This window comes from Myxocyprinus asiaticus, chromosome 47 (assembly GCF_019703515.2).
Source record: "Myxocyprinus asiaticus isolate MX2 ecotype Aquarium Trade chromosome 47, UBuf_Myxa_2, whole genome shotgun sequence".
Lineage (NCBI taxonomy): Eukaryota > Metazoa > Chordata > Actinopteri > Cypriniformes > Catostomidae > Myxocyprinus > Myxocyprinus asiaticus.
Window position 1 is genome coordinate 30,991,229 of NC_059390.1, and position 25,298 is coordinate 31,016,526.

The 25,298-nt window shown below is 37.6% G+C and overlaps 1 protein-coding gene and 1 long non-coding RNA gene across 9 annotated transcripts; one reads left to right on the top strand and one right to left on the bottom strand.

The window, feature by feature from the left end:
* Positions 1–1,658: 1,658 nt before the first annotated feature.
* Positions 1,659–10,752, top strand: LOC127436490 (zinc finger BED domain-containing protein 4-like). 2 transcript variants are annotated; one of them, XM_051690685.1, is made up of 2 exons: positions 1,659–1,811; positions 6,367–10,752. In XM_051690685.1, the coding sequence occupies exon 2, from the start codon at positions 6,572–6,574 to the stop codon at positions 10,343–10,345; it is 3,774 nt and encodes a 1,257-aa protein (XP_051546645.1). In that variant the 5' UTR covers positions 1,659–1,811; positions 6,367–6,571; the 3' UTR covers positions 10,346–10,752. The 2 variants fall into 2 exon arrangements, with proteins under 2 accessions (XP_051546645.1, XP_051546646.1); XM_051690686.1 differs by having other exon boundaries at positions 1,662–1,811; positions 6,370–10,752.
* A 149-nt stretch (positions 10,753–10,901) lies between these two features.
* LOC127436492 (uncharacterized) lies at positions 10,902–24,911 on the bottom strand. Of its 7 annotated transcripts, none has more exons than XR_007896410.1 (8): positions 24,700–24,911; positions 23,436–23,673; positions 22,266–23,241; positions 21,349–21,522; positions 15,780–15,929; positions 15,032–15,219; positions 13,096–14,752; positions 10,902–13,007 (listed from the first exon to the last, which is right to left on the bottom strand). It is a non-coding gene; the product is annotated as an uncharacterized LOC127436492 (long non-coding RNA). The 7 variants fall into 7 exon arrangements; XR_007896413.1 differs by having other exon boundaries at positions 13,096–13,934; positions 14,694–14,752; positions 22,266–23,673; XR_007896414.1 differs by having other exon boundaries at positions 13,096–13,934; positions 14,686–14,752; positions 22,266–23,673.
* Between the last annotated feature and the right edge of the window lie 387 nt (positions 24,912–25,298).

A 25,298-nucleotide genomic window follows, 5' to 3' on the forward strand; every position in this document is an offset into this window, starting at 1 on the left:
ACTTCCATTGCTTGTTTTTGTGCTGTACATCTAAGTATGCTGCACCATGTGGGCCTTCACAATTGCAGCACTTAGGCCCAACTTGTTCCCCACACTCCCCATAATCATGTTCTCCTCCACATTTACAGCACCTTTTCTTTCATTTACATATTTCTGCCACATGTCCTAATCTTTGGCAGCTGAAGCATCTCAATACAGGTTTTATGTATGGACATACTGGATAGCTCACATATCCAATATTTACATTTTCTGGTAGTATTTTACCATTCATTACTATCATCACTGTTGTACTCGCTTCTCTTTTCCCATTTCTATTTGATGTCAATCTTTACACATCTGTTACCTTTTCATTTGTTATCTGATTTTTTAGTACCTCATCTGTTAATGATACTGGAACCCCAGTTATCACCCCTTTAATACCATTCATTTCACCTGGTACATGGCATTTCACTTCTATTCCCCCTAATTCCTTCTTTTTGATAGCCACCTCTTGTTGTTTTTTGTTCAAACAAAACACAAGCACCCGACTGTTAGTTAAGTATCTTGCTGATTTAATGTTTTACTGCTTTTTTGAGTACTTTTGTTAGCCGCATAGGATTACACATTTCACCCATTGTTGCAAATGTTAATATAACTTTGTACTCATCCTTCATCCTCATCGTTTTACTCCTTACTCCTTCTCCTACGATTTCCTTGGAATCTGATCCCGTGTCTTTCCGTTTTTGCGATATCTGCCCTACCTGAGACCACTCTTCGCTATTCATGTCTTCAACATCATCCTCTCCATCTACATTACTTCCTTCATTCATTCACATCACAGTCGTTGCCAGACCCGCATCTTTCTTTCGTCATTTTTCTCCACACGAGTGTCTTCTTCGACTCCCGTGGATCAAGTCCCATACAGGATACATAAATATGCCATAACTAAATACTTGCCTGTAATTCTATATTGTTATTAAAGAAAGAAAGATAGAAAGATTTTGTCTTTGCTTAACATAATGTTCACATGATGTTCATTTATTTTGATTAGATTTCTATATATTTTATAATCATTTATGGGCCTATTTATATTATTATAAAGAATAATATTATTATATTATGCTATGTACTTAAAATAGTTTTTTTTGGTAATGTTTAACATATTTTTGATTAAAGGTAAAAGAAATGTGTCAAAAATCACAACACAATCTCATATACATTTCTTATATTAAGAACTTTTTACCAAATTAGTGTTTCCAAAACAACAAACAGAAAATATGCATTAATAGAAAAAATAACAAGAGCACAAAAACCCCCAACCTTTTAAAATGACCTAAACATACATTTAAATACCAAAAAGGCTTGTATATATTGCCACACCCAAGCTGGCGCCTGGCTGCCCCTGAGAGAGACCCTTTGGGTCAAGAAACCCCGTGTGTTTGCTTTAGGGAATGAACAGTGTAGGGAATTACCTTTCTATTTTGTAGTTTTCGTTATTTGTGGTTTGGGCGTTTGTGCGTGAAAATTCAAAATGCTTCGTGTTTTTATTGACACGATTAAGACCTTGCAATTATTCAGCCATGGAATACCACGGCACCGGTGGTCTTTCAACTGTTTAGTTTTGTTTTGTTAATCCCGCCCACCATACCGAAAGCCCCTATGACGTCATAGAGCCCGTTGCTTCTGTCTGACGCCGTGTGGCGCTAATACAGCGCACTGTTTACTGCACTGGAGACAAAGCAACAAACTCAATTACCCCTCTGGATCAACCATACGCTTTATTTAACCATTTCACAACCGAAACTCACTTAAGTAAACCCCATGACACAAAGGTAAGCGATGCAATTTCTTGATTTACACTGTATCAGAAAGACACATGCGTGATTTTAATTTAGATCCAATGACCTGGCTGGTTCTACGAGCTTCTGTCTTGTGCGACCAGGATTCGGTTCTGCCTCATCAGTTTATGTCCTGTGTGGCCTAACGTAACCACACCACTGAGTTGTCACTTAGCCCAATCTCTTCATTCTAAGACTTTAGTTTAAATGTCTTCATATAGAAATTTAAAGCCACAAGAAGAAAATATTACAAATTAAATCATACGGAATTACTAAGAAGCAAATCTTGTCACTTCTATCCATATGACAAAATGGAAGCGTAAAGTGTTTTTCCGGTTGTTTTTGTCTGCAAGCTAATGCATTAGCCGCTAGCATAGAAGCTAGCGCCTCTGTAGTCTCGTGAGGTCGCGAGAGCGTGTTGACGAGGAGCTCGTGCAGCAGTACAATTGCACCACTAGAAATACCTCAGATCAATTTTACGTTATTTATCTCATTGTTTTATCTAATTAATAAGTAAATTATTTACTTTTTTTTTGGATTATTTTTCTTGTCATGTGTATATTTTTACCTTTTAATTTTATGTGTGCTGCAGGAATTTCGTCATGTGTATTTGATGAAATCGACAACTGACAGATCATTATAACGTTATTTATCTGATTGTTTTCTCTAAATATAGGTATTACGGAATACTTTCTCGACTATTTTTTATTTTGCTAACCCAGGGTAATGTTATTGTGCATTTTATTTGTTAAAGTTATTTATCGGATCGTTCGTTCTACACATACAAATAATGCAATTAACTCGTTTTGTATTATTATTAGTGTTGGGTGTAATGCATTACTAAGTAATTACTTACTGTAATTAAATTACTTTTTCATTGAAAAAGTAAAGCAAGTGATTTCTCAAAATTTTTCAGTAATTTAGTTACTTCTGATGTAATTGCGTTAAATACTGTATAGACAATATAGAACAATTCTATATAAAACAATAGTGAATTTAAAATCGAAATTTAATGTCTGTTAAATTTTTTTCTAATTTAACACTGCCCCCTTAAATTCTTTGTCCAGTTCATGAATAATTTATTTGATTTTAAATGATTTATTTATAACAGTTTCATTTATATCCTTGTAATTTTCATCTGGTTGAGGTTGATAAGGGTTTTAGAAAGTAATTAGTAATAAGTAATGCAGTTACTTTTCAGACAGAGTAATTAGTACAGTAATCTAATTACACTATAGAAGATGTAATTAGAAGTTAGAAATTACTTTTTTTTAGAGTAGCTTACCCAACACTTATTATTTTGTCTGTTCTTTTTAATACTGTCATTATAAGTTGTTACAGTGTGAATTTTGTGAAATTGACTACTGACTAAATATGAAAAATTACATATCTTGAATTACGCTAGTTTTTATGTGAAGAAGTGCTCACTTACTCTTATGTATGTGCAGTTATAGGTAACAAATATAGTTATATTAATTATTTACTACACTTAATAGCGTAATATTTAACCTTTTACCCATGTCAGGCTTATACAGGCTATGCAATAATTAAAAAATAGGACTCAATATTGGTCACAATTTACCATAAATTTCCATCACTCTATTCACAAAAATGAGGGCTATATGGGGATAGTACATTACAATAATTTGTAATTATTACTGCCCAGTTAACATTTCAGTTGCTTTCAATTCAGTAATTTGTTAATTTTGTAATTTAGTTTGATTTAAAATAGGGCTGCCCCCTGATAGTCGACCAAAGGTTAGTCCATGAGAAGAGTCTTGGTCGACCAAGTTTTGATTTGTAGGTTGGTCAGAAAAAAAAAGAGAAAAAAAACTCAGCAGAAAACCTACGAACACCGGTATTACCGCTGGTTGGACGCTAGGTGGTACTGTGGGGTAATTTTCGTTAAGCAGGGTTAGGGCTCTACACAAAGCAAGACAACTTGATTTCAAACTTTGAACTTTATTTATTTTAACAAATTCTAATGAAACTGGAAAAAAATAGTGCAATTAAAATGTGTGTTGTTCAAATTTTGTGAAAGATGGCTTTACAAAAGTTGTCAACATCTCTCTGGCAAAGAAGCTAATTCATCTGTGCATTCTCTACCGGATGGGTATTTCATTGTTAGGGAAAATACATCATGTGTGTGAATAAATTTGTTTTGTTCCCCCTTCACGAGATATGTATGTATATACATATCTCGCAATATCTAATTACATCGGAAACCTCTGGGCTGAGGGATTGGTGAATATTCTTGCTTTAGTGATTTTGCATTGAAAATTAAATTAATTTATTTATAAAATGAAAAACGTAAATACATTTCTAAATTCAAATTGCACTCCAAACGAAACGAAAAAGCAAATAAAATAATTAAGTGATCAAAAAAATATATATATATATATATATATAAGTAACCACCTTTCCATTTACCGTCAGGCAAATATCTGTCTAAACATGCAGGTGGAAAATTACTTACACAAATGAAGACATAAAAACAATTCTAAATGTAAACATAATAATTATAATGATGATAATAATCACTGAAATATAAATCATGGTTTGAGTTGAATGTGTTTTTTAAAATTTTTATGATTTAATCACAGGCTGCAGAGTTGCGTTCACAGTGAACTGCTCTGTGGAAGTAAAGTGAACTAAACTCAAAGCACCTCCTGAGCTGAGATGTCTGAGATCATTTGCAGCACTTATAGATGATACTGTTCTTGCAAAACAAAAACAAAAATTCAGAAGACAGAAACAAAGAAAGAGTGAGAAACTTTTACATGCACGTGTTCCACCAGACTGCACGTCTCCGTACAAAAATATGCGTATAGACGGCTTTTGTGTCATCTGTTCAAATACGTAAAAATTCAAAAGTAAAAATATAATAAAGTGTGTTTCTTCAAGTGTGTGTCTATGGGCAAATTATTTGATAATAATAATAGCCTTATAATAATAATGATGTTATACATTAATGGGAAAACGAGCCAAATTTCGTCTTGGTATTGTCAAAGGCATCAGCTATTGGCGATTACTCTGACCATCGTCGATCTCTGAGATCATCATCTATCAGCACAACTCTAAATGTGCAAATACATTCTCTCTATAAATTAACAAAATGTTCAGACAGTCTCCTTGCTGGTTTTTCTGATACATTCAGAATCATTACCGCTTTTGCCGGTGCCGCTGCGGCTCGCTTTGTGCTTGCGCTTGTAAAATGTATATTTTAAAGGCTCATTATTACGGTTTAGTATTTCTCTGTAATGTAGAACAGTGTTAGCAATGTTACTTACAACATTTTTTCTCAGTCCTGGAACTCAAACCATTTTCTGATGCCCCCCAAAAAATATATAAGTAATTAAATTAATATCATAAATGTGCGACTAGTCGACTAATGGCTTAAATTAAGGCCTACTAGTCGACTAGGAAAATCTTTGGTCAGGAGCAGCCCTAATTTAAAACAATACCTACTGAAAAATAAAGAAAATGTATAACTAAAAGGTCAGGGTGTGTTCTTAAACTATGCTGTCTTTCATCAGACATTAGGCCTATTTGTTACAATCAGTTATGATTTTTCATTTGCAATTTATTTGTTGTTGTCCCCTGTTGAAACCCAGTCAACTTTAATATTATGCTATTGTAATATAATAATAATAATGTTAAGAATTAGATAATATTATTATTATTATTTTTCAATAGTAATCTAATTTTTTAATAATGTATTAACTTGCTCGTGGCATGGCTATGCAGTGGGTAAACCCTCAACACTTTATTTTGGTGGAAGCTTTTATTTTGGCAGAAAACGGAAGGAACTGAAGTTTCTGTTGTTTGTACTTGAGTTGACAACAGCCTTTTAATGCAGTAAAATGCTCTCATCTTCCTTTTCTGTCCACGAAAATCCAGTGTCATGGGGTTATTTTAGATTTGTATTGTAAATTGTACCGCACTCAGAGCACATCTGTCACTCGGGGAACCAGATAGATAGAATTTGGGTGTATCAAGCACAGAACTGATTTGAAACCACTGAAAACTTGTAATACACTGACCTCATTTACATGCACTACATACTGCACACATAAGTGTGTTCAGAAATAAATCAAAATCGTGATATGACCCAGTGCGATTATCAAACCCAGAGGGCTGAGATTTAATTAAATGAATAACTATTTATTTATTTAATTAAATCTCAGCCCTCTGGGTTTGATAATCGCACTGGGTCGTGTCACGATTTCTATTTATTTCGATTAATCGTTCAGTCCTAGAAGTGCTTAAATACCTTTGCTGAGTGTGACTAAGCACTTACATAACATTAGCCTACCTATAGGCCTAAAGCTAATAGTAATTTTAAATCTTTTAAAAGTGGATGTTTCTGATTGTGTTTTTGGTCTCCGTACCACTTATGGAGATGGTACTTCAGGTTTCTGCATTCCCACAGACTTCAACCATTTGAGTGTGGGCAACAGAGGTTCATATATCCAGTTGAGAGGAACTTTGAGTACTTTATATTATGAATTGTCTTGCTAATTATCTTTCTGGCTCTTGTTTAATTTAGCAGATTCTACAAATGAACACAAGCTTTCTACCCTGTCCTAAATGGAGGTCAATTTATCTGCTGCATCTGGCCTTAGAAATAACATGCTAATGTAAACATCTGGATTGAAGACTGTGGAAAAAGCTTCACCCATGACACTTGAACATTAAAAAGCTGCTTTCAATAGAGAAAAAATAATTTCCCTGCAGAAATTCTTTCTGCTCAAATGGATGGAGAAGACTGCTTCTCACAAAAGGCTGAGGATGTGAGCTACAAACACAGTGGCTCCAAAGACAATTATAAGAGAATAGAAGCCAAAGGAACTTGTTTAAAAATTGAAGGGAAAGATGGCTACATGTTGAAATCATACAGCATTACTCCTCGGGAGATTTTGGATACACAATCCCTTCCCTGTCCTTTAGAGACACTGAATAAAGACTCTTCTTTGGTGCCCTTGTCATTTGAAGGCACAGAGGAAGATCTGTCTTCTCAGGTCAACAGGCTTTCAACAGAGGATTCGACAGTTGAAACATGTGAAAAGCATGACTCTCAAACCTCTGCAGCTATTTCAAATAAGAACCAGAGCACTGAAATAAATAATTCATTAGAAAGCAAAACGAGTGTATGTATCAAAGCAGAACCAAATGAAACAGGTGAAATCACTCAGGACAGTGAAAAGTTATCTTTTGGTGGGGCCTTTGGCCCTTTTGCCTCCAGAGGTTATGAAGACGAATATGGTAGCTTGTTCAGTGGCTACTCAAGTACTCTTTATGATGTTGCAATGGATGCGGTCACACAAAGCCTTCTGTCGTCCATTAGAAGCCCCCTTAACCCTAGAAAAAAATCTCCTGCCTGGAACCATTTTTTCATATCACCACGTGATAGTACCAAAGCAATCTGTATGTACTGTATGAAAGAGTTCAGTCGGGGTAAAAACGAGAAAGACCTCAGTACTAGTTGTTTAATGAGGCACGTGCGAAGGGCTCACCCCACTGTTCTTCTGCAAGATGTTGACTCGTTAAATAATTCTTCCAATACTTCCTCATCTTTAGTACCTCCTAGTATATCAGCAAACAATGGAGACTTGTCTGGAAGCATCAAGTCTACCATAGACAACCATACTTCACTGTCCAACTTTTTAGCTGAGGACACAGACATAGTGTCCAAAGAGTCTTTACAAAAGGTCAAATCAAAACCAGAAAAGAGTGTCAAGGGTGGCTCTAGCACAGTCTCATCCCCTCATTCCTTTAACAACCATAATGACGATGTCATAGACCTGGGGACTGAAAGCCCTGGATCGGCCTCCAAGAGCTCAAATTCTCGGCGGCGCTCAGCAGTGTGGAAACACTTTTATTTATCGCCTGCTGACAGCTCGAAAGCAGTGTGTATTCACTGCATGAATGAGTTCAGCCGTGGTAAAAACGGGAAAGACTTGGGAACAAGCTGCCTTATTCGTCACATGTGGCGGGCCCATAGAGACATAGTCATTGAAGAAAATGGACAGGGCTCAAGCATTCCTCCGCCTTACACCACTCCGCCAACACTATTGTGTCGCACACAGGTTCAGGACTCTGCTGAGGTAAAAAAGGAACTCTTCTGTATCCCATATCCCATTGAAACCATATCGGACGAAGTTCCCAAAGATGACAGTGAACACATGACAATTGAGGAGGAGGCAAATGATGCTACATATCAGTCTGTACATGAGTCCACACTTGATGCATCTTTTGGACTGAAAAGCGAAAAAATACCTCTGATATCCTCTCCAGTGGAGCACACGGAGGGGCAGAGCCTATCCCAAGATCCGAGCTCAATTTTTCAGCAAAACAAGAAAATAATGAAACGGGTGAAATCAGAAGTATGGCATCATTTCATTGTCTCTCCTGTCGACCAACTCAAAGCTTTGTGTAGGTATTGTCCCTGTGTCATTAGTCGTGGTAAAAGAGGGGACTTCGGCACAAGCTGTTTAATGAGGCATTTGATGCGACGGCATCCTGATGTCCTCAAGACCCCAAAAAGCACAAGTGACAAAGTTACCTCACCCCAGTCACCCCAAACTACTCCTGCTGCAGAGGAAGGTATGCTATCAAATGCGAAGAACATCCCTGCAGTTGAGAACAAACCCCATGCCCTGCCTGCTTTCAGCAAAAAGACTTCAAAGCTGTGGAATCACTTTTCTATTTCCTCTGCAGACCCAACAAAGGTGGTCTGTTTGTATTGTAGCCGCACAATTAGCAGGGGCAAAAAGACAACCAATTTAGGCACAAGTTGCCTACTTAGGCATATGCAGAGGTTTCATGGACATGTGCTTGAAAACAATAGTTATATCTCAGGTGATGTGTCATCTGCTGAAATTCAAGTGAAGCAGGAGCACATGGACATTTCTACTTATGAGGAGAATGCAGAGAAATTCAGCGAATGCCACCCAGTTGCCAAAAAAATCACCAAACTCATTGCAGAAATGCTTGCACTGGATCTTCAGCCATCAACCGTAGTGGAGAATGTTGGCCTAAACCGATTAATGGAATACCTCCAGCCACAGTATTCTCTACCTTCATCATCCTACTTCACCAGCACTGCAATTCCAGAAATGTACGGAAGTGTGAAAGAGGTTGTATTGACCCACCTCAAGGAGGCTGAAGGTGGAATCATCCATTTCACAACAAGTGTGTGGGTGAGCAGCCAAACTCAAGAATACTTGATGCTTACCGCCCACTGGGTATCATTTGAGTCGCAAGTTGTGCCTCAGGGGCAGGATTTCCATTGCTCGGCCCTTCTTGGTGTTTCCTCAATTGACTGTGACTACAATATGCTGAACATACAGAAGCAGCTTGAAGATTTTTGGGACACCTGGATTGGTTCCTCAGGCCTTAAAATTGGATTCACTGTAACTGATAATCAAACTATTGGAAGCATACTAGAGAGAAACCACCATGCCACCATGCAGTGTTTTGGTCACAACATAGACCTCATTGTCAATGAAGCCATAAAAAGTCAGAGGATGGTGCAGAACTTGCTCAGCATTGCTCGAAAAATCTGTGAGCGTGTACATCGTTCTGCGAAAGCAAAGGAGAAGTTGGAGGAACTGCAGAAAGCTTATCAGTTGCCTGAAAACCAACTGGTCCAGGACGTACCCTCTAAGTGGAAGACGTCCTATTTCATGCTTGAGCGATTAGTAGAACAAAAAAAAGCCATCGATGAGATGTCAATCGAGTGCAATTTCAGGGAACTGATAAGCTGTGACCAATGGGAAGTCATGCAGTCAGTTTGCAATGCCCTTAAGCCTTTCGAAGTAGCCTGCAGGGAGATGAGTAACCGCACCGCAACATTAGGTCAGGTCATTCCACTTATTCACATTCTCAATCGAAAGATAGACATGCTTTTTGACGAAACCATGGGTATTGACAATATGCTAAAGTCCTTAAAGGAGGCCATGGTGACGAGAATGTCTCATACGCTTCATGACCCAAGGTATGTATGGGCAACAATGTTGGACCCAAGGTACAAGACCTCCCTCTTTACTGATGAGGAAGCTGAGCAATGCAAGCAAGACCTCATTCAAGAGCTTGAGGTGTCTACCTCTGCAGAGAATAAACCACCACTGTCCAATGGATGTGGTGAGATACCAGCTTCATCAACCAGCTCAGCCACCAACAAAGACAACCTCTGGGCACTGATGGACGACATCAGACAGAAAATAAAGCAAGAGGAGAGACCAAAATCATCAGAGGTAGCTGTGCTGGAGTATTTGGAGGAGGACATTCTTGACCAGAGCTGTGATCCTCTGGATTATTGGAACCTGAAGAAGTTCCTGTGGCCTGACCTTGCCAAAGTAGCTGTACGCTACGTGGGCTGCCCACCCAGCATTGTACCAGCAGACACTCTGTTCAGCACATCCAGTGTCAACTGTGCCCTGAATCAATCCCGACCATTGCTAGAAAATCTTGAAGGACTCCTGTTTTTAAAGGTCAACCTTCCCTTGATATATTTTCAATACTGATTACGTATTTATAATTGCAAGACTGTTTCTTAGACTCAGCTGAGCCCCAACCAAGGACCAAATAACTTTTCTGAGAATGCCCATTTGTCCTTATTTTAAATTGAGGTTTAGATTCAAACCGTATTTGGATGATGTTAAAAAAAAAAAAAAAGTTGCTTAGTGTGAGTACTACTGTTGAACACTTGATAACTGGAGTTTTTCTTTTTCCTGTGAAAAGTGTTTTCAGGGAGGGAGGGTTAGCTAGCTATAGGGGTAGTTGTTTGTTGCTATACTTTTATTTTATTTTTTTATGACACATCTTTTTCTTCTCTCCTTGTGCCTTATACAAACTACTTCAGGTCAACATGCTGTAAATATGAACTAATGTTCAAAGCAACTCATAGTCTTCTGATTGAAATTATTTTGTAAAATTGAAACTACATGCTGAAAACTGTTTTTAGTCAGCACATGGCCCAAAATAAATGCTGTGACTAAGAGATGTTTAAATGTTTATTTAATTCTTTCATTGTGATTTTGTGTTTCATGGTACTGTTAGAATTAGTTTCTCTGCTGATGATTGTTTTTTTTTTTACTGATAATGTAAATAATGTTGTACTTTCAGGTTGAGCAATCTGTTTGAAAATGCATTTGTCTCTTAAGCACAACTCTTTTTATATCTAAGGGATTCAATTATGGGACAAGTAAATGTACTGTACATTTTATAATTTTTTTAATTCAATTTGATAAAGGAGGAAGCATTCAGACTGGAACCATTTAATTTTTGTGGTTATTTGTAAATAAAAGGTTTGCCCTTTCAAACCAAGTTGCACTGAAATGTGTAAATCCTTACTTTCTGTAATGTAATTTTCTTTGTGATTATTGTCACTTTTAGATTAGATAACTGAATCTATTTGAATTCTAATCCAAACTAAGAAAAAATGTGGGAAAAGAGTCTTATTAATGGGATTAGTGGTACTTGACGTGTTGTCACGTTTTAGAATACTGAACACATACACATATATATATATATATATATAAATATAAATCTGTTTAATCTTATGCAAAGACACAAAAGTATTTTATAAAGTCTGAAACTAAAGCAACAATATAATTAATGTGATGGTTATTTCCAGTGTTGATGCAGGAACCGTTGTGAGGCACAGTAATAACATATTTACACTCTACAAAATGTGGTGGCAAGAAAATGCCACACCATATGGCAAAGCTGCAATAAGGGCTACAATCGAGTCACAAATGGCCAAGGTTCCAACACCTATTGACCAATGAAATTCCATGACTTTTGACAAACTTTTCTTTAGTGGGACATCATGACATACGAGGTTCCCACTGTCATTAAAAACCATGAAATGCTCTTTTAAAATGGGTTTTGTAACCCATACTTACAAAACCACATATTTGCTTCACTGTAAAAAGTTAAAATGTTACATCTACCTCATGTGACCCTTAAAATGTAGCTGTAACTGCATGATTCACTGTGTAGGTTATCCTGACATAAGTTTTAGTTAATTTCTTTGCTCTTTATGATGAAAACAACTGCTGTCAAGAAAACTATTAAAGAAATCATGGTCATTTTTCAAGTAAAACTGAAAATGTTAACATGCACACACATGCACAGTCTTAAACGGAAAAAATAAATATAGTCTATGTTAGAACTGATAAAAAATCTGCTAAACATGAAGTTGGAACCTGAATAAAATACCACTTAATATGATATTATTTCTTTAACTCCTTTAACCCTGGTAACCATAGTTTCTGGCAAAAATGCCATATTTACTGCAGTTGTTACTACTATAATAAAACTATGGTACTTTGTATTAATCACAACTAACAAAGAAATAGAACACAGATTCTGAAGGCTTCTTCACACTTGAAAGTCATTACATGTATTTAATGGTTTTATAGTAGGCCTACAATTGTAGTAACTATGGTGTTGTGGCAGAAAGTACCATGGTAAAACAAAGGGGAAGCCTGACAGAAACAAAATCTTGTGACTAAACAGTCCCAATACTTTTGTGTATCAGAGAACAACATTATTATTTTGCATTTACAGACCATACCACCAGCCATAATTATTCTGAAGATGGAGCGGTAGCAAGAATGAGTTCTGAAGTCATCCAAAAGTAATCCAAAGCAATCAGATACCATTATAAAAACTGTCTAAAATTTTTGTCATATAATTTATAAACAGTAACAGATTACAATTTAGAACTACCCAGCACTGGAGACTGGACATTTATGGCTATGAGAACCGTACTTAAGAAATGCTGCTCTAGAAGGCTCCCCATTAAAACAGACCCTTATTTCAACAGAATTAAGAAAACCATTTTTTGGGAATGTTTATTGGTTGTTCACATAATGGTTAATAGAATTTTAATCAAAGTTTATTATTGAAAATTTCAGAAAAGTCCAAGTTTCCATTACCGGTAATTGGGTTCAGTATTTCAGAGTCTTTCTAGAAGCACAAGCTTGTTGTTTAGCTTTATCCTAAGAGGTGGAAACTGGGACAATTCCACTGCAAGGCTATGGAATCCTGCAATGAAAACCAAAGGTTTGTGAGAGTCTTGGAGCAGTGATATCTTGGTTGCATTTGCTTCCATTAATAGATGTGTATATGTTTTCAGAATTGGATCTTCCAAGAGTCAAATCCTCATGTTTGTCGTATCTAGGAAATGAAAGAAAACATTTAGATGAACCTGTCCTTAACATGAAGCTATTCATATAATATATTTAATATTAAGAAAGTCACTCACCTCCAGTTACTATTAAGCTCCAAGAAGCGCAAGACTCCCATTTGTGCAGCAAGTATGTCGATGTGTAATGATACATCTATGGGACAAATATGCAACTTAATCACAATGCTTGCACTTTTCAATAATTACGCAATATTAAAGCAATAAATTCAATACAGCTGCTGTTAATGGCATTAATCTATGTAGCTCTTGCATTGCTTTCCCTCCAGGGTAATTGTGATGTGAAACATACAATGAAATACTGGAGTATACGCCATTTAACACCAAGTGTCCTATCACAACTACAGAGCAAATTTTATATATCTGTGACTTGTGGTAATTGTTCAAACTGTAAGAAAAACAGAAGGAAAGTACAAGTGACTATACGTGAAAATCCTCCAACTGCCTCTAAAAACAATAGTCAATATGATATGGCGTTCGCCACGGAAACAGCAATATGATAAAATACACCAATGTTCAATAAATTCAAGTATTAATAATAGGCCAATTTCCACAAAACCTTTCAAGAAAATAAACCCCAAATCAATAAAATATACGTAATCATATTTAGCATAAAAAATTAGGCGTACATTTTGGAACATCATTGACATTTTTACAGTACACTTTAGCACATTTTACCCCCAATTCTTATTTCCATGTGTGATGTGTTCAAAATGTGTTCAGCTTACATTAAAGAACAGCCACAGGCAGCAATTATGTTAAACACAGGGAATGTGTAGATTATAATGCGGCGCTCGATGTGGGGCAGAAAGTAGTACAGCAGAATGAAGCCAACAGCTGCGATGAACAGTTTTCTTGTCCGTCTGTCCATTATACCAGGCGGAATAAATAGGATTGTGCTGCCCAGAGCACGAGGTAGGACAGAGTAGAAGTACCACAGGAAAGGGGAGGTTTAAGGCAAGGAGGAAGTCAAAGAAAGATAGTAAATATGGCAGGTGAAATTTTGACAAGATGCAAAATTATGAAGTAACTGATTTCATCGTTTGATGTCCCTATTCACGTGTCTAAGTTACATATTTTATGTATCTGACAAATCTGAATATTGCAAAACAATTTGCAAATAAAGCGTAATTTAAAAATAAAGCATTCCATGTGTTATGTCTGTGAGCAAAAGCGTGTCAGACGGGAGGTAATAGTAGCCAATCATTTTGATGCCAGGCTTTTGTGTCCGGTGTTTCAGAATAACCAGAGCAACATTTCAGATGCTATGTGATGTTGATTTTCTCTGAGTTAATTATGTATTTACATGGCTTGTTAAGGCAGTCACACATGTTCCCATCATACTTTATGCACATATTATCTAGCTGAATAAAAGTTATGCACATTTTGGAAAGTGTATTTGTATTAGTGTTTCCATCCAAACTTATGTGATTTCCCAATCTCTGTTTAAAAATAAGTGGATGGAAACACAGCTACTGACATCAAACCTGCAATGCATTGAAGGTACTGTATTTAAATGTTTATCAGTGAATAACAACTTATAGATCGGTGAAAGGAAGTCATATGTGTTTGGAATCACATGAGGGTAAGTGACAGAATTTTCATTTTTGGGTAAACTATTTGTTAAAACTGAGCATTTCTGTGTTGTACCAGAGTACCTGAACCTCAGGTCAGAGCAGCTTATTCCAGAATACGGTGTCTACCATCACAGTAAGACCTATAAAACAAAAAGACAGCAAATACACCTCTGGGTATATGAAGGTTTCTCTTAATTCATAATTTCAGAATGTCTGGTGGGATTTTAATAACATGGATTTAATTTTTCATTTCATCCTTAGATGAGAGGCAAAACATCTCAATCAAGAGGATAAGTAAAAATTTTGCATCAAACTAAATGTTATCTGACAATACAGGGCCATAATCATTTCAAGTAGTAGGCAATAAAAAAAATCTAGAGAAAATTATGACGAACAGATACATTTTATGCATCACTAACCCAATGATAAAATGCCAGCTGGTATGGCATGGGGGAGTGGTAGCTCAGCGGTTAAGGCTCTGGGTTACTGATCAGAAGGTTGGGGGTTCAAGCCCCAGCACCGCCAAGATGCCACTGTTGGGCCCTTGACCCTATCTGCTCCAGGAGTGCCGTATCATGGCTGACCCTGCACTCTGACCCCAGCCTAGCTGGGATATGTGAAAAAAGAAGAATTTCACTGTATATGTGCAAATGTATAATGTGATAAATAAAGAAAATTATAATTAAATTATAAAATTATAATTATTAAATGGTAAAGCAACTGTAGAAAATAGAATTTTCTGCTCAGGATAGACAACAACATCAGACAAAGGAAGAGGCACAATTCAGATTGGAACACAATAATGACCAAAGCCGAGAGCCAAATAAAGGGGCAGTGTCTCTGGGGGAAAAAAAAAAAAAAAAAAAAAAAATTCTGGTGAAACATTGTAATTGTATGCTAAAATTACCAAAAGGGTGAATCTCACAAAAACATGCCCAGGTTAAATTTTGGGCTGATATGTGACAGGAACATGTTTTTGACAGGTTTTCATTTTACATTTAAACATGTCTGATGAGAGAGTCACGTGGCGCACTTTGCTCGTTTTTAATACTTTTAATGACATAAACCAGTGAGATTCGATATACCCTGCTACATAACTGTTCTATGAAGTCAACATGTCAAAGAATTCAAAATCCTCAGGCTCTGGAGATGTTAAAAGACACTTACGTGCTCAAGCTGAAGCCCCAGACAGGGGCCAGGGAGTCAATTTGGACGGTGCGGTGGGAGAGACTCAGCGTCAACTGTCCAGAATGTCTGTAATGCTGACAAAGGTCGTGGTGGACTTGGAGGATCTTGCTGTAATACATCGATCGATCACTGCGATGGAGATGAAAAAACTGGTTACAAGAATCGGGAATGTCGAGAAACGGATCGATTATCTGGAGTCATCGGAGAGGGAATTAGCTGCTAACATGCTAGCGACCAAAGTAGATTTGGAACGCGTTTGGGAAAAGTTGCAAGACCTTGAGAATCATAATTGGCAAAACAACGTCTGAATTGTTGGTATTCCTGAGCTTGAGGAAGGCTAAGATATGGAAAAATTCCTAGATGGGTTCAGAGTCTGCTCAACATAACAGGCCATAAGCTGGAAATCGAGCGAGCTCACAGGGTTCCGGCTCGGAGATCCGTGGAGGTATAAAGATCTCATGTTACGCGAGGAGTAAAGGAAGGCTTTCTTGGAAGAACCACAAAATGTTCTTGTTCCCAGACTTTGCGAATTCAACAAAAGGAGAAACGTGATCGATTCAAGGAATGCAAGAATCTCTTACATCAACGGAAGGTCTCTTTTGCACTGATGTTTCTGGCCAAATTGAGAATAGATACTAAGGATGGCTGTAGAGAATTTACATTCCCACAGCAAGCATTGTTCTTCATAAAGACATTGGAGTGAGTAAGCCATTTGGACCTGACTCACTGACTACACTTGACTGTCCGAGGAAACTGGGCACCTCTTTTTTTGTGTTGGTTCCACCAAGTGGCTGGAGTTTGTTTTGTGGAATAACACTCCTTCAAGAAACTTCTGCATCGACGGAGGGACGCATTGCACTGATGTTCCCGGCCAGTTTGAGAATTTATGCTAAGGATGCCTGCAAAGTATTTACTTGTCCCCAACAAGTGATGTCCTTCATAAAATCTACGGAATGAGTAAGTCATAGTGTGGTGCTCGCTTTGCAGTCTAGTGGACCTGACTTTGGTTTAGGGGGAAGTTCGGGGTTCGACTGTTGCACTAATGTTGGAATGTGGTCTTTATAATTTTATTTTTGACACACAATCTATTTTTTCTCATATGTCAAAATGTCAAATGTTAATATGAGTGGATTATCTCTCTCCACATGGAATGTGAATGGGTTGTGGCACCCCATAAAAAGAAGGAAGGTTATTTCTTTTCTTAAACGTAAGAAATATGATATAGTGTTTCTTCAAGAAACGCATCTTTCCCTGCAAGAAGCTGAAAAATTTGGGAAGATATGGAGTGGACATGTTTTCTTTAGTGCTGTCTCAAGTAAGAGCAGGGGAGTCATTACATTGATAAGTAAACATCTACAATTAAAATGTCTCAAACAGAATAAAGATAAATTAGGAAGAATCTTTATTGTTTTAACAGAAATTCATAGGCAAAAGTTGATTCTGGCTAATATTTACGCACCTAATGCTGATGATCAGGGCTTTTTTATAGATCTTGAAGGGATATAGCAAGCCACTGGCACCCCTCATGATATAAAATTGGGAGGAGAATTTAATCCAATGATGGATTCAGCCCTTGATCATAGTGAAACAAAAGTGTGTAAGCCCCCTAAAGCAACACTGATGCTTCACAAGACGTGTAAAAATCTTGGTCTTAACAGATATTTGGAGACTTTTAAACCCATCTGGTAGGAACTATATTTTTTTTTCATCAGTCCATAAGATTTATTCTACAATAGATTTTTTTATATCTATTCCCCAATTTAATCTTAGTCTCAGATCACACCCTAGTGAGTTTAGAGGTGTTGCCACATATGGAGAAAAGGAAATCATATAGTTGGCACTTTAATGTATCCCTTTTGCAAAATCCTGATTTCCAACTAATGTTAAAGGCTGAAATCAATGTTTATATGGAGACCAACTGGTCCTTAGTATCCTCTGTGGGCATGGCTTGGATGGCACTTAAGGCAGTTCTTAGGGGTCAGATCATACAGTATTCATTCATCAAAAAAATCCAAAGCACGAGAACTCGTGGAGTTGGAAGGGAATATTAAAAGTACTGAGGCAGAGCTGAAGCGCCAAATGTCATCTGATGGCCACTGATTGAAATACAGATATAATACTATTTTGTCACAGGTGGTGGAGTTTTGGTTATTTAGGGCAAGACAGTCATACTTTGAGTCAGTTTTTCTACCATTCCCTCAGTGAAATCTGCTGATGGTGAAATTTTTACCTCAGCCATTGATATTAATAATGCTTTTAAAGAATTCTATCTTGATCTCTATAGTTCCATGTCTTCTTCTACTGATGAAGATATTAGATATTTTGTGGAAGTATTAGAACTCCCTAAACTGACAATTGAGCAAAAAAAACAATTCTCTTGATTCTGAGATAACCTTGGAGGAGGCTCCAGGCCCAGATGGCTTTGCTGCTGAGTTTTTAGATCTTATGCTACAGAACTGATTCCAATTTTGTTAGAAGTTTATATGGAATCATTAAAGAATGGAAAGCTTCTGCCAACCATGACACAAGCCTGGATCAGTCAGATTCTTAAAAAAGACAAAGATCCAAGCAAGTGTAGGAGTTATCGTCCAATTTCCCTGATCCAGTTAGATGTTAAAATATTGTCAAAAATTCTGGCTAACTGATTAAGTAAAGGTATGACATCTCTTATACATATAGGACAAGTGGGGTTTATTCAGGGTCGCAGCTCTTCTGATAACATTAGGCATCTCATCAATATTATGTGGTCAGTGGTGTATGATCAGACTCCGGTCGTGGCCATATCACTTAACGCTGAAAAGGCATTTGATATGGTATAGTGGGATTATCTTTAAGATTTTGGAAATATACGGGTTTGGGAATACTTTTATTGGATGGATTAAGTTACTTTATAGACACCCCGTAGCAGCTGTGCAAACAAATGGATAATTTCAGATTATTTTACTCGGGATAGGGGCACCCGGCAGGGTTGCCCTCCTTCCCCATTATTGTTCTGTCTTGCCCTGGAACCATTAGCAGCAGCTATAAGAAGGGTAGATGATTTTCCAGGGGTGGCGGGAGGTGTGACACATAAGCTCTTGCTTTACGCAGAAGATATTTTATTATTTGTCTCCGAACCCACTAGATCTATGCCTTGCCGCCACAGAATTATTAATTCCTTTTCTTAGTTCTCAGCATACAGAGTCAATTGGTCTAAATCCGAAGCTTTGGCTCTGACAGCGTATTACCCAGTAACTGCTTTCCAGTCAGGCGCCTTCCAGTAGCCCAAACAGGGCATTAAGTATTTGGACATTTTATTCCCTGCAAATGTCTAATTTAGTTGTCCGAGTTAATTTTGATCCCTTAATAAAAAGGTTTGAGCGATGTAGGCTTCATTACATTTATCGATGATTGGGAAGGTTAAGGTTCTTAAAATGAATTGTATTCCAAAATTTAACTACCTGCTGCAATCTCTCCCTGTAGATGTCCCCCTCTCTTATTTCAAGCAATTTGATAGCATAGCAAAGACTTTCATTTGGAATGGTAAGTGTCCTAGATTACATTTTAATAAGTTACATAGGCCGATTGACAAAGGTGGGCTAGGCCTACCCAAGATTTTGTTTAATTATTATGCATTCGGTCTCAGACATTTGGCTCATTGGTCGCTTCCACCTGAGAGAGAGCCCCTCCCTGGTTTTGTGTTGAACAAGAAGTTATTGCCCCTATTTCGCCATTGCAAAGCCTATCAAACTAATCGTAGAAGTTAAGTTACACCCCGTTATCTAGCATTGCACTCGGTATGGACAAAAGTGTCCAGAATGTTTCATTCTGACATTTATTTAAATGTTGCCTCAAGCATATGGCTGAACCCAAAATTATGTATTGATAAGTCCCCTTTCTGCTGGTCAGAGTGGATTGTGAGGGGGGTTTCTACACTCGGTGACTTGTATATGAGAGTGGAGTGTTGAGATCTTTTGAAAATTTGGTTCAACATTTTGGGATTCCCAGATCTCAGCTCTATAGGTATTTACAGCTGCGCCACCACTCCGTATTGTTTTTGGGAGTAGCATACACCCCCCTAAAGTGGTAGATACTCTGGGTGCAGTGTATTTCTCCCTGTTAATTCAGAGTCTGGGGGACAGAGCTCTAACTGCTATCAAGAGGTTATGGGAGATAGATTTAAACTTGGTATTGGAGGAGGGAGTGTGGGCTAAGATTAAAAAAAAATGTCAAGTCTGTATCTAGAGATGCAAGGGTTCACCTTATGCAATTCAAGATTTTACATAGATTCTACTGGACTCTAACTGATTGTATAGGCTTGGTCTTAAAGACACTCCCACTTGCTGGCAATGCCAATCGGAGGTTGGAGACACAACCCATGTTTTTTGCGGGTGTGTTAAGATCCAGGGGTTTTGGTTGAGGGTTCAGAGTTTTGTATGTGACATCTTGGGCACTCGGGTTTCGTTTTGCCCCAGACTCTGTAATTTGGGAGATGGGGCGGTCATCAATGTGGGGAACAAACATGTGGAGGATTGGGTCCTAACCAGTGTTATGATCGCCAGACAGGTGATTTTGAGGGGTTGGAAGTCAGCTGGAGCACCCCCATTTCAGGAGCGGTGCTCGGAGATGGGGAGGGTGGCGGCTCTCGAAGAGGGGTCATATAGAAGAATGGGGAATTTGGATTTGTTTGTTGGGAAATGGGGCAGATACTTAGTGTTCTTGGAGGGTTCTCGGGGTGGAACAGTGGAGAGAGAGGGGTAGTTGTTAATGTGTGTTATTTTGTTTTTTTTGTAGGTGCTCATGTGTGACCACAGGGGCATTTGTTGAGGGTCGGGGTGGGGTTGAGGATGGGGAGGGGGAAGTGTGGTAGTGGGAGTTAAATGTTGATTTCATGTATTTATGTTTTGCTTTTCTGTGTTCAAATAAAAATGTTAATCATAAATAACAAATGAGTAATGCCAAAACATAAGTGCTTAATCATAAGGAGACAGAGTTTGTGTATAGGCTACTCATGCACATATGTCACTTTAGTACAACCAAATGGAATTCAGTACAATTTGTCCTGTAATCTGGATCATTGATCCCAATTTACAGAATGTAATATGCATCCATTCAATCAATAAGGCATGTATTAAAAACAGTGTTTGGCAAGTTTGGTAAGTTACTACTGCATAAAAAAATTCATTACAAATGACTAATTACTTCTCTAAAACTGTAATTAAAAACTATTTTAGAAATAAATTCACATAACTACGCCATCATTTTACCAGAAACAGAAGGAATTTTAAAGAAAATAGAAAGTTTAATAGAAACACCCACAAAAAAATTCAAGGAATATTCTGGGCTAAATACAACTTTAGCTCTTCTTTCTCTTCACAAAATTAGAGGCACGCTGAAATTATTTTCTGCTGTAAACGTCAACATACCGTAGAACCTCTCCATAAAGCTTAGCTTTTATTGAACCCTGAATATTAGTTTAATAAGAAAAGTTTTTGCTACAAAAGCATTTTTATGTTCCAATGTGAACTAGATTATTTTTTTCCTGTTTAGTATGGAATGCAGCTTGTACCTATAGACAGAGCGAAGACATTAGGGAGAATTCTGGTGTTGTAGAACATAAGATGGAACTGTGTGGTGCAGATGAAGCAAAACAAACTGGCCACCAGTGACCCAAACTGCCTTCGCACCTCTCTCTGCATCCGCCACAGTGCCAGAACCACACACAGGTCAAGAACTCCTCGCACTGCAAAATACAGAACACAGGGCTGCAGTCATTAGTGCTGGTCACTTAAAGCAATAATTAACCTAAAAATTTAACTTTGTCATTATTTACTCATGACATCTTTGTTCTGTAAGTATATTATGTCGTATTTACACAAAATTCTCCTTTTGTGTTTCATGGAAAAAAACAATAGCATATGGCTATATGCGGCTGTTTTTTTTCCATGGAACACAAAAGGAGAATTTTGTATTGTATAGCTTTTTTGACAGTATACTATGACACTGTATGGCAGTGGTTCTCATTATTATTTTTAAACATTTTGTCACAGCCCCCCTTATAAGTTAGAAGTTATACTTCTGCGCTCCACCCCCAACCCATAATCCGACTGGATTTTTTTTTATGCTTTTAAAAGACTAACTGCAATTTTGTTTTCAACTTCATGTCATGATGAAAGTTTTATTTAATAAAAATACAATGAAAAGTGTTCTTTCAGCTTTTTTTATACTAAATAATTAGTTAGACTAACAGAACAGTTAAACTACTTAGAATAGTTAAACTCTTCACTGAAAAAATAATCTGAATTAACTTTGTCACTAGGACTACATTGTTCTGTATATTTTGTGTTATATAAATACATAAAACATTTTAATAATGCAAAACAAATACGCTTGACGAATGCGCAAAGCACTTGGAAGTGTAATCAAGCTTAAAATTGTGACCGCCAAGAAGACAGATGTCAAGATTTACAGTGAAAAAGGAGTTACCTTTTGGTCTGTTCTCACCCAAAACCGATTGGATCACTTCAGCTCTGCTGAACTGAATTGATTAAAGCACTGGAGTCATATGGATTAATTATATACTTCTATGATGCTGTTATGTCCTTTTTGGAGCTTGAAAATTTGGTCCCCATTTTTTTTTTTATTTATTTATTTTTTTTAATGACAGGTTAAGTGCTCTTGGAATAGATGTGTTTTTAGTTGTTTTTTGAAGACAGAGCGTGAGTCAGCTTCACAGAAGGAGTTGGGAAGGTCGTTCCATCAACGTGGTATGATGAAGCTGGAAGTCCGGGAAAGTGTTTTGGTGCCTCTTTGTGTTGGTACAACAAGGCAACGTTCCTTAGCTGACCGCAGGCTTCTAGTGGGTGCGTAGCTCTGCATAAATGATTTTAGGTATGCTGGAGCAGACCCAGTGACTGTTCTGTATGCCAGCATCAGAGCCTTGAATTTGATACGTGCATCAACCGGCAGCCAGTGGAGAGAGACAAGGAGTGGTGTAACATGTGCTCTCTTTGATTTATTAAAGACCAGACGTGCTGCTGCATTCTGGCTAATTTGCAGGGGTCTAATTGCACATGCAGGGAGGCCTGCAATGAGAGCATTACAGTAGTCCAGTCTAGTTATGACAAGTGACTGGACAAGCAGTTGTGTGGCATGTTCAGAGAGGAAGGGTATTATCTTCCTGATATTGCAGAGTGTAAATCTACATGTTCTTGCGGTCTTTGAGATGTGGTCTGTGAAATTTAGTCTGTTGTCGATGGTTACCCCTAGATTTCTGACCGATTTGGAAGGCGTTACAGTAGTTGCACCCAGCTGCATGGTTGTTGTCTTTCCAGCCAACCCTGCTGTTGAACACAAGGAGTTCAGTCTTGGCTGGGCTGAGTTGCAGGTGGTGTTCCTTCATCCAGGCCGAGATGTCTGCCAGGCAGGCAGAAATTCGAGCAGTCACTGTGGTGTCGTTGGGCTGGAAAGACAAGTAGAGTTGCATGTCATCAGCGTAGCAGTGGTAAGAGAAACCATGTGCCTGAATGATGGGTCCCAGTGATGTTGCGTATATAGAGAAGAGAAGTGGCCCAAGCACTGATCCCTGAGGTACCCCAGTAAGTAGCTGATGTGGCTTGGATACCTCATCTCTCCAGGCTACCTTGAAGGACCTACCTGAGAGATAGGAGTTAAACCAGTCAAGCACAGTTCATGTGATGCCCAGCGAGGAGAGGGTAGATAGTAAGATCTGATGGTTGACTGTGTCAAAGGCTGCAGAAAGGTCCAGCAGAACCAGGACAGATGATCTGGATTCAGCTTTCACCTGTCTCAGCGACTCAGTGACAGACAGTAGTGCAGTCTCGGTGGAGTGTCCACTTTTGAAGCCTGACTGATTGTCATCCAGCAGCTTGTTCTGTGAGAGATAGTCAGAGATTTGATTGAAAACTGCCCTTTCAAGTGTTTTTGCCATGAATGGGATGAGAGAGACTGGTCTGTAGTGTTCTATTTGTGTGAGGTTAAGTGCGGGTTTCTTCAGCAGCGGGGTTACTCGAGCCTGCTTAAATGTAGTGGGAAAAGTGCCCGAGTTATAAATACATATAATATTATATGTTATAAATATATATAACTTAACATAATGAAATTTATGTGCATGAATTGGTATTAACAAATGTCAGTAAAAAAGGCATCAGTTCTACTGATAATTTTGTGAACTTGTTGTGCAGGAGTTAGTGAGCTTGGATTTTAATAATTGCTTCTTGATTTAATATAAAACACTAGTCTTGTATTAAGACGTACCAAGGATCTGAATGTAAAACTTTGGTGCGTGTAGGAAGGTGAGGACACATTTCACTGGTGCACTGAAATGAACAGAGGTCCAAGAAACGTACAGGAACAACACAAAAAAGTACTACAGTATTATCATGTTTTTTATATATTACAATTACTATGGGTTTTTGGACATGCACAATGGTACTATAATGTTATTAGGGCAGATACCAAGGTACAATCACGTTTTTCGACATGGTACCACGGTTCTACGACTATGTGTTTTTGTTTTGTTTTTCCTTTTAACATGTAATACCATGATATTCTTGAAATAACCTTGGAGCGCTAGGTAAATACCATGGTATAATAAAATGCCAATTATTCATAAATTAATGTGCCATGGTATTACCATCTCTGTACCATGGTACCTCTACAGTATTTTTGGGGTAATGCTTTCAGTAAACTGTCCAAAATACATCTAAACTCGTTTAGTCAAAGATCAACTGAGTGCAACACACTTCGATTCAAGTGAATCAAAAATAAGAAATATGCATTTAATTACATAATAAAGATGTTGAAAATAACTTCAATATATAATTTAAGTAAAATGTTTGAAAATTATTTTTATGTAAAAAAATGATATATATGTTCTCTTAACTGAATATGACCTTACCTTTTCAAAATCAAACCTGTAGTAGAGAACATCATGAATTGCTTGTAAATTAAAACTTTCCTCAACTTTAGTGTAGGGACACGTAAACAAATGTAAAAGAACAACACAGATGATAAAAAAAAATTGGAGACAACGCTAATTTAAGACTCCGTTTTGGGCCATCATAACGCGAGATTATTCTTCCGCATGCGCACGAATCTGCGCCAAATAAATAGAAAGTGCGTGTGTACAATGGACATTTATCATAAACTAGTATCCTGAAATGGGCGGGGTTGGTGGTCCGGAAGTTTTCTCTAAACGCTTAGAGACGGGTCTAAATAATCTTCTGTTTTAACTTTCGCGGTGTATTTTCGATTCAGTTGCTATTAATGTTTCTCATGTTTGTCATTATTCAGATGTAAATAATAATCCAAATGGCGTTGTCACGTAGAACCTGTTACTATTTACGATGCAGGTCAGGATTAGCCAATCACACTCGTTTTAAAAGTCATTTTTCAGATATTGCAAGGGCGCGTATCAATTTTTATGCATATTATAAACATTAGAACTAATAGGTTTGAACGATTGTTTGTTTTATTGCACATTTGTCTTAAGACCAA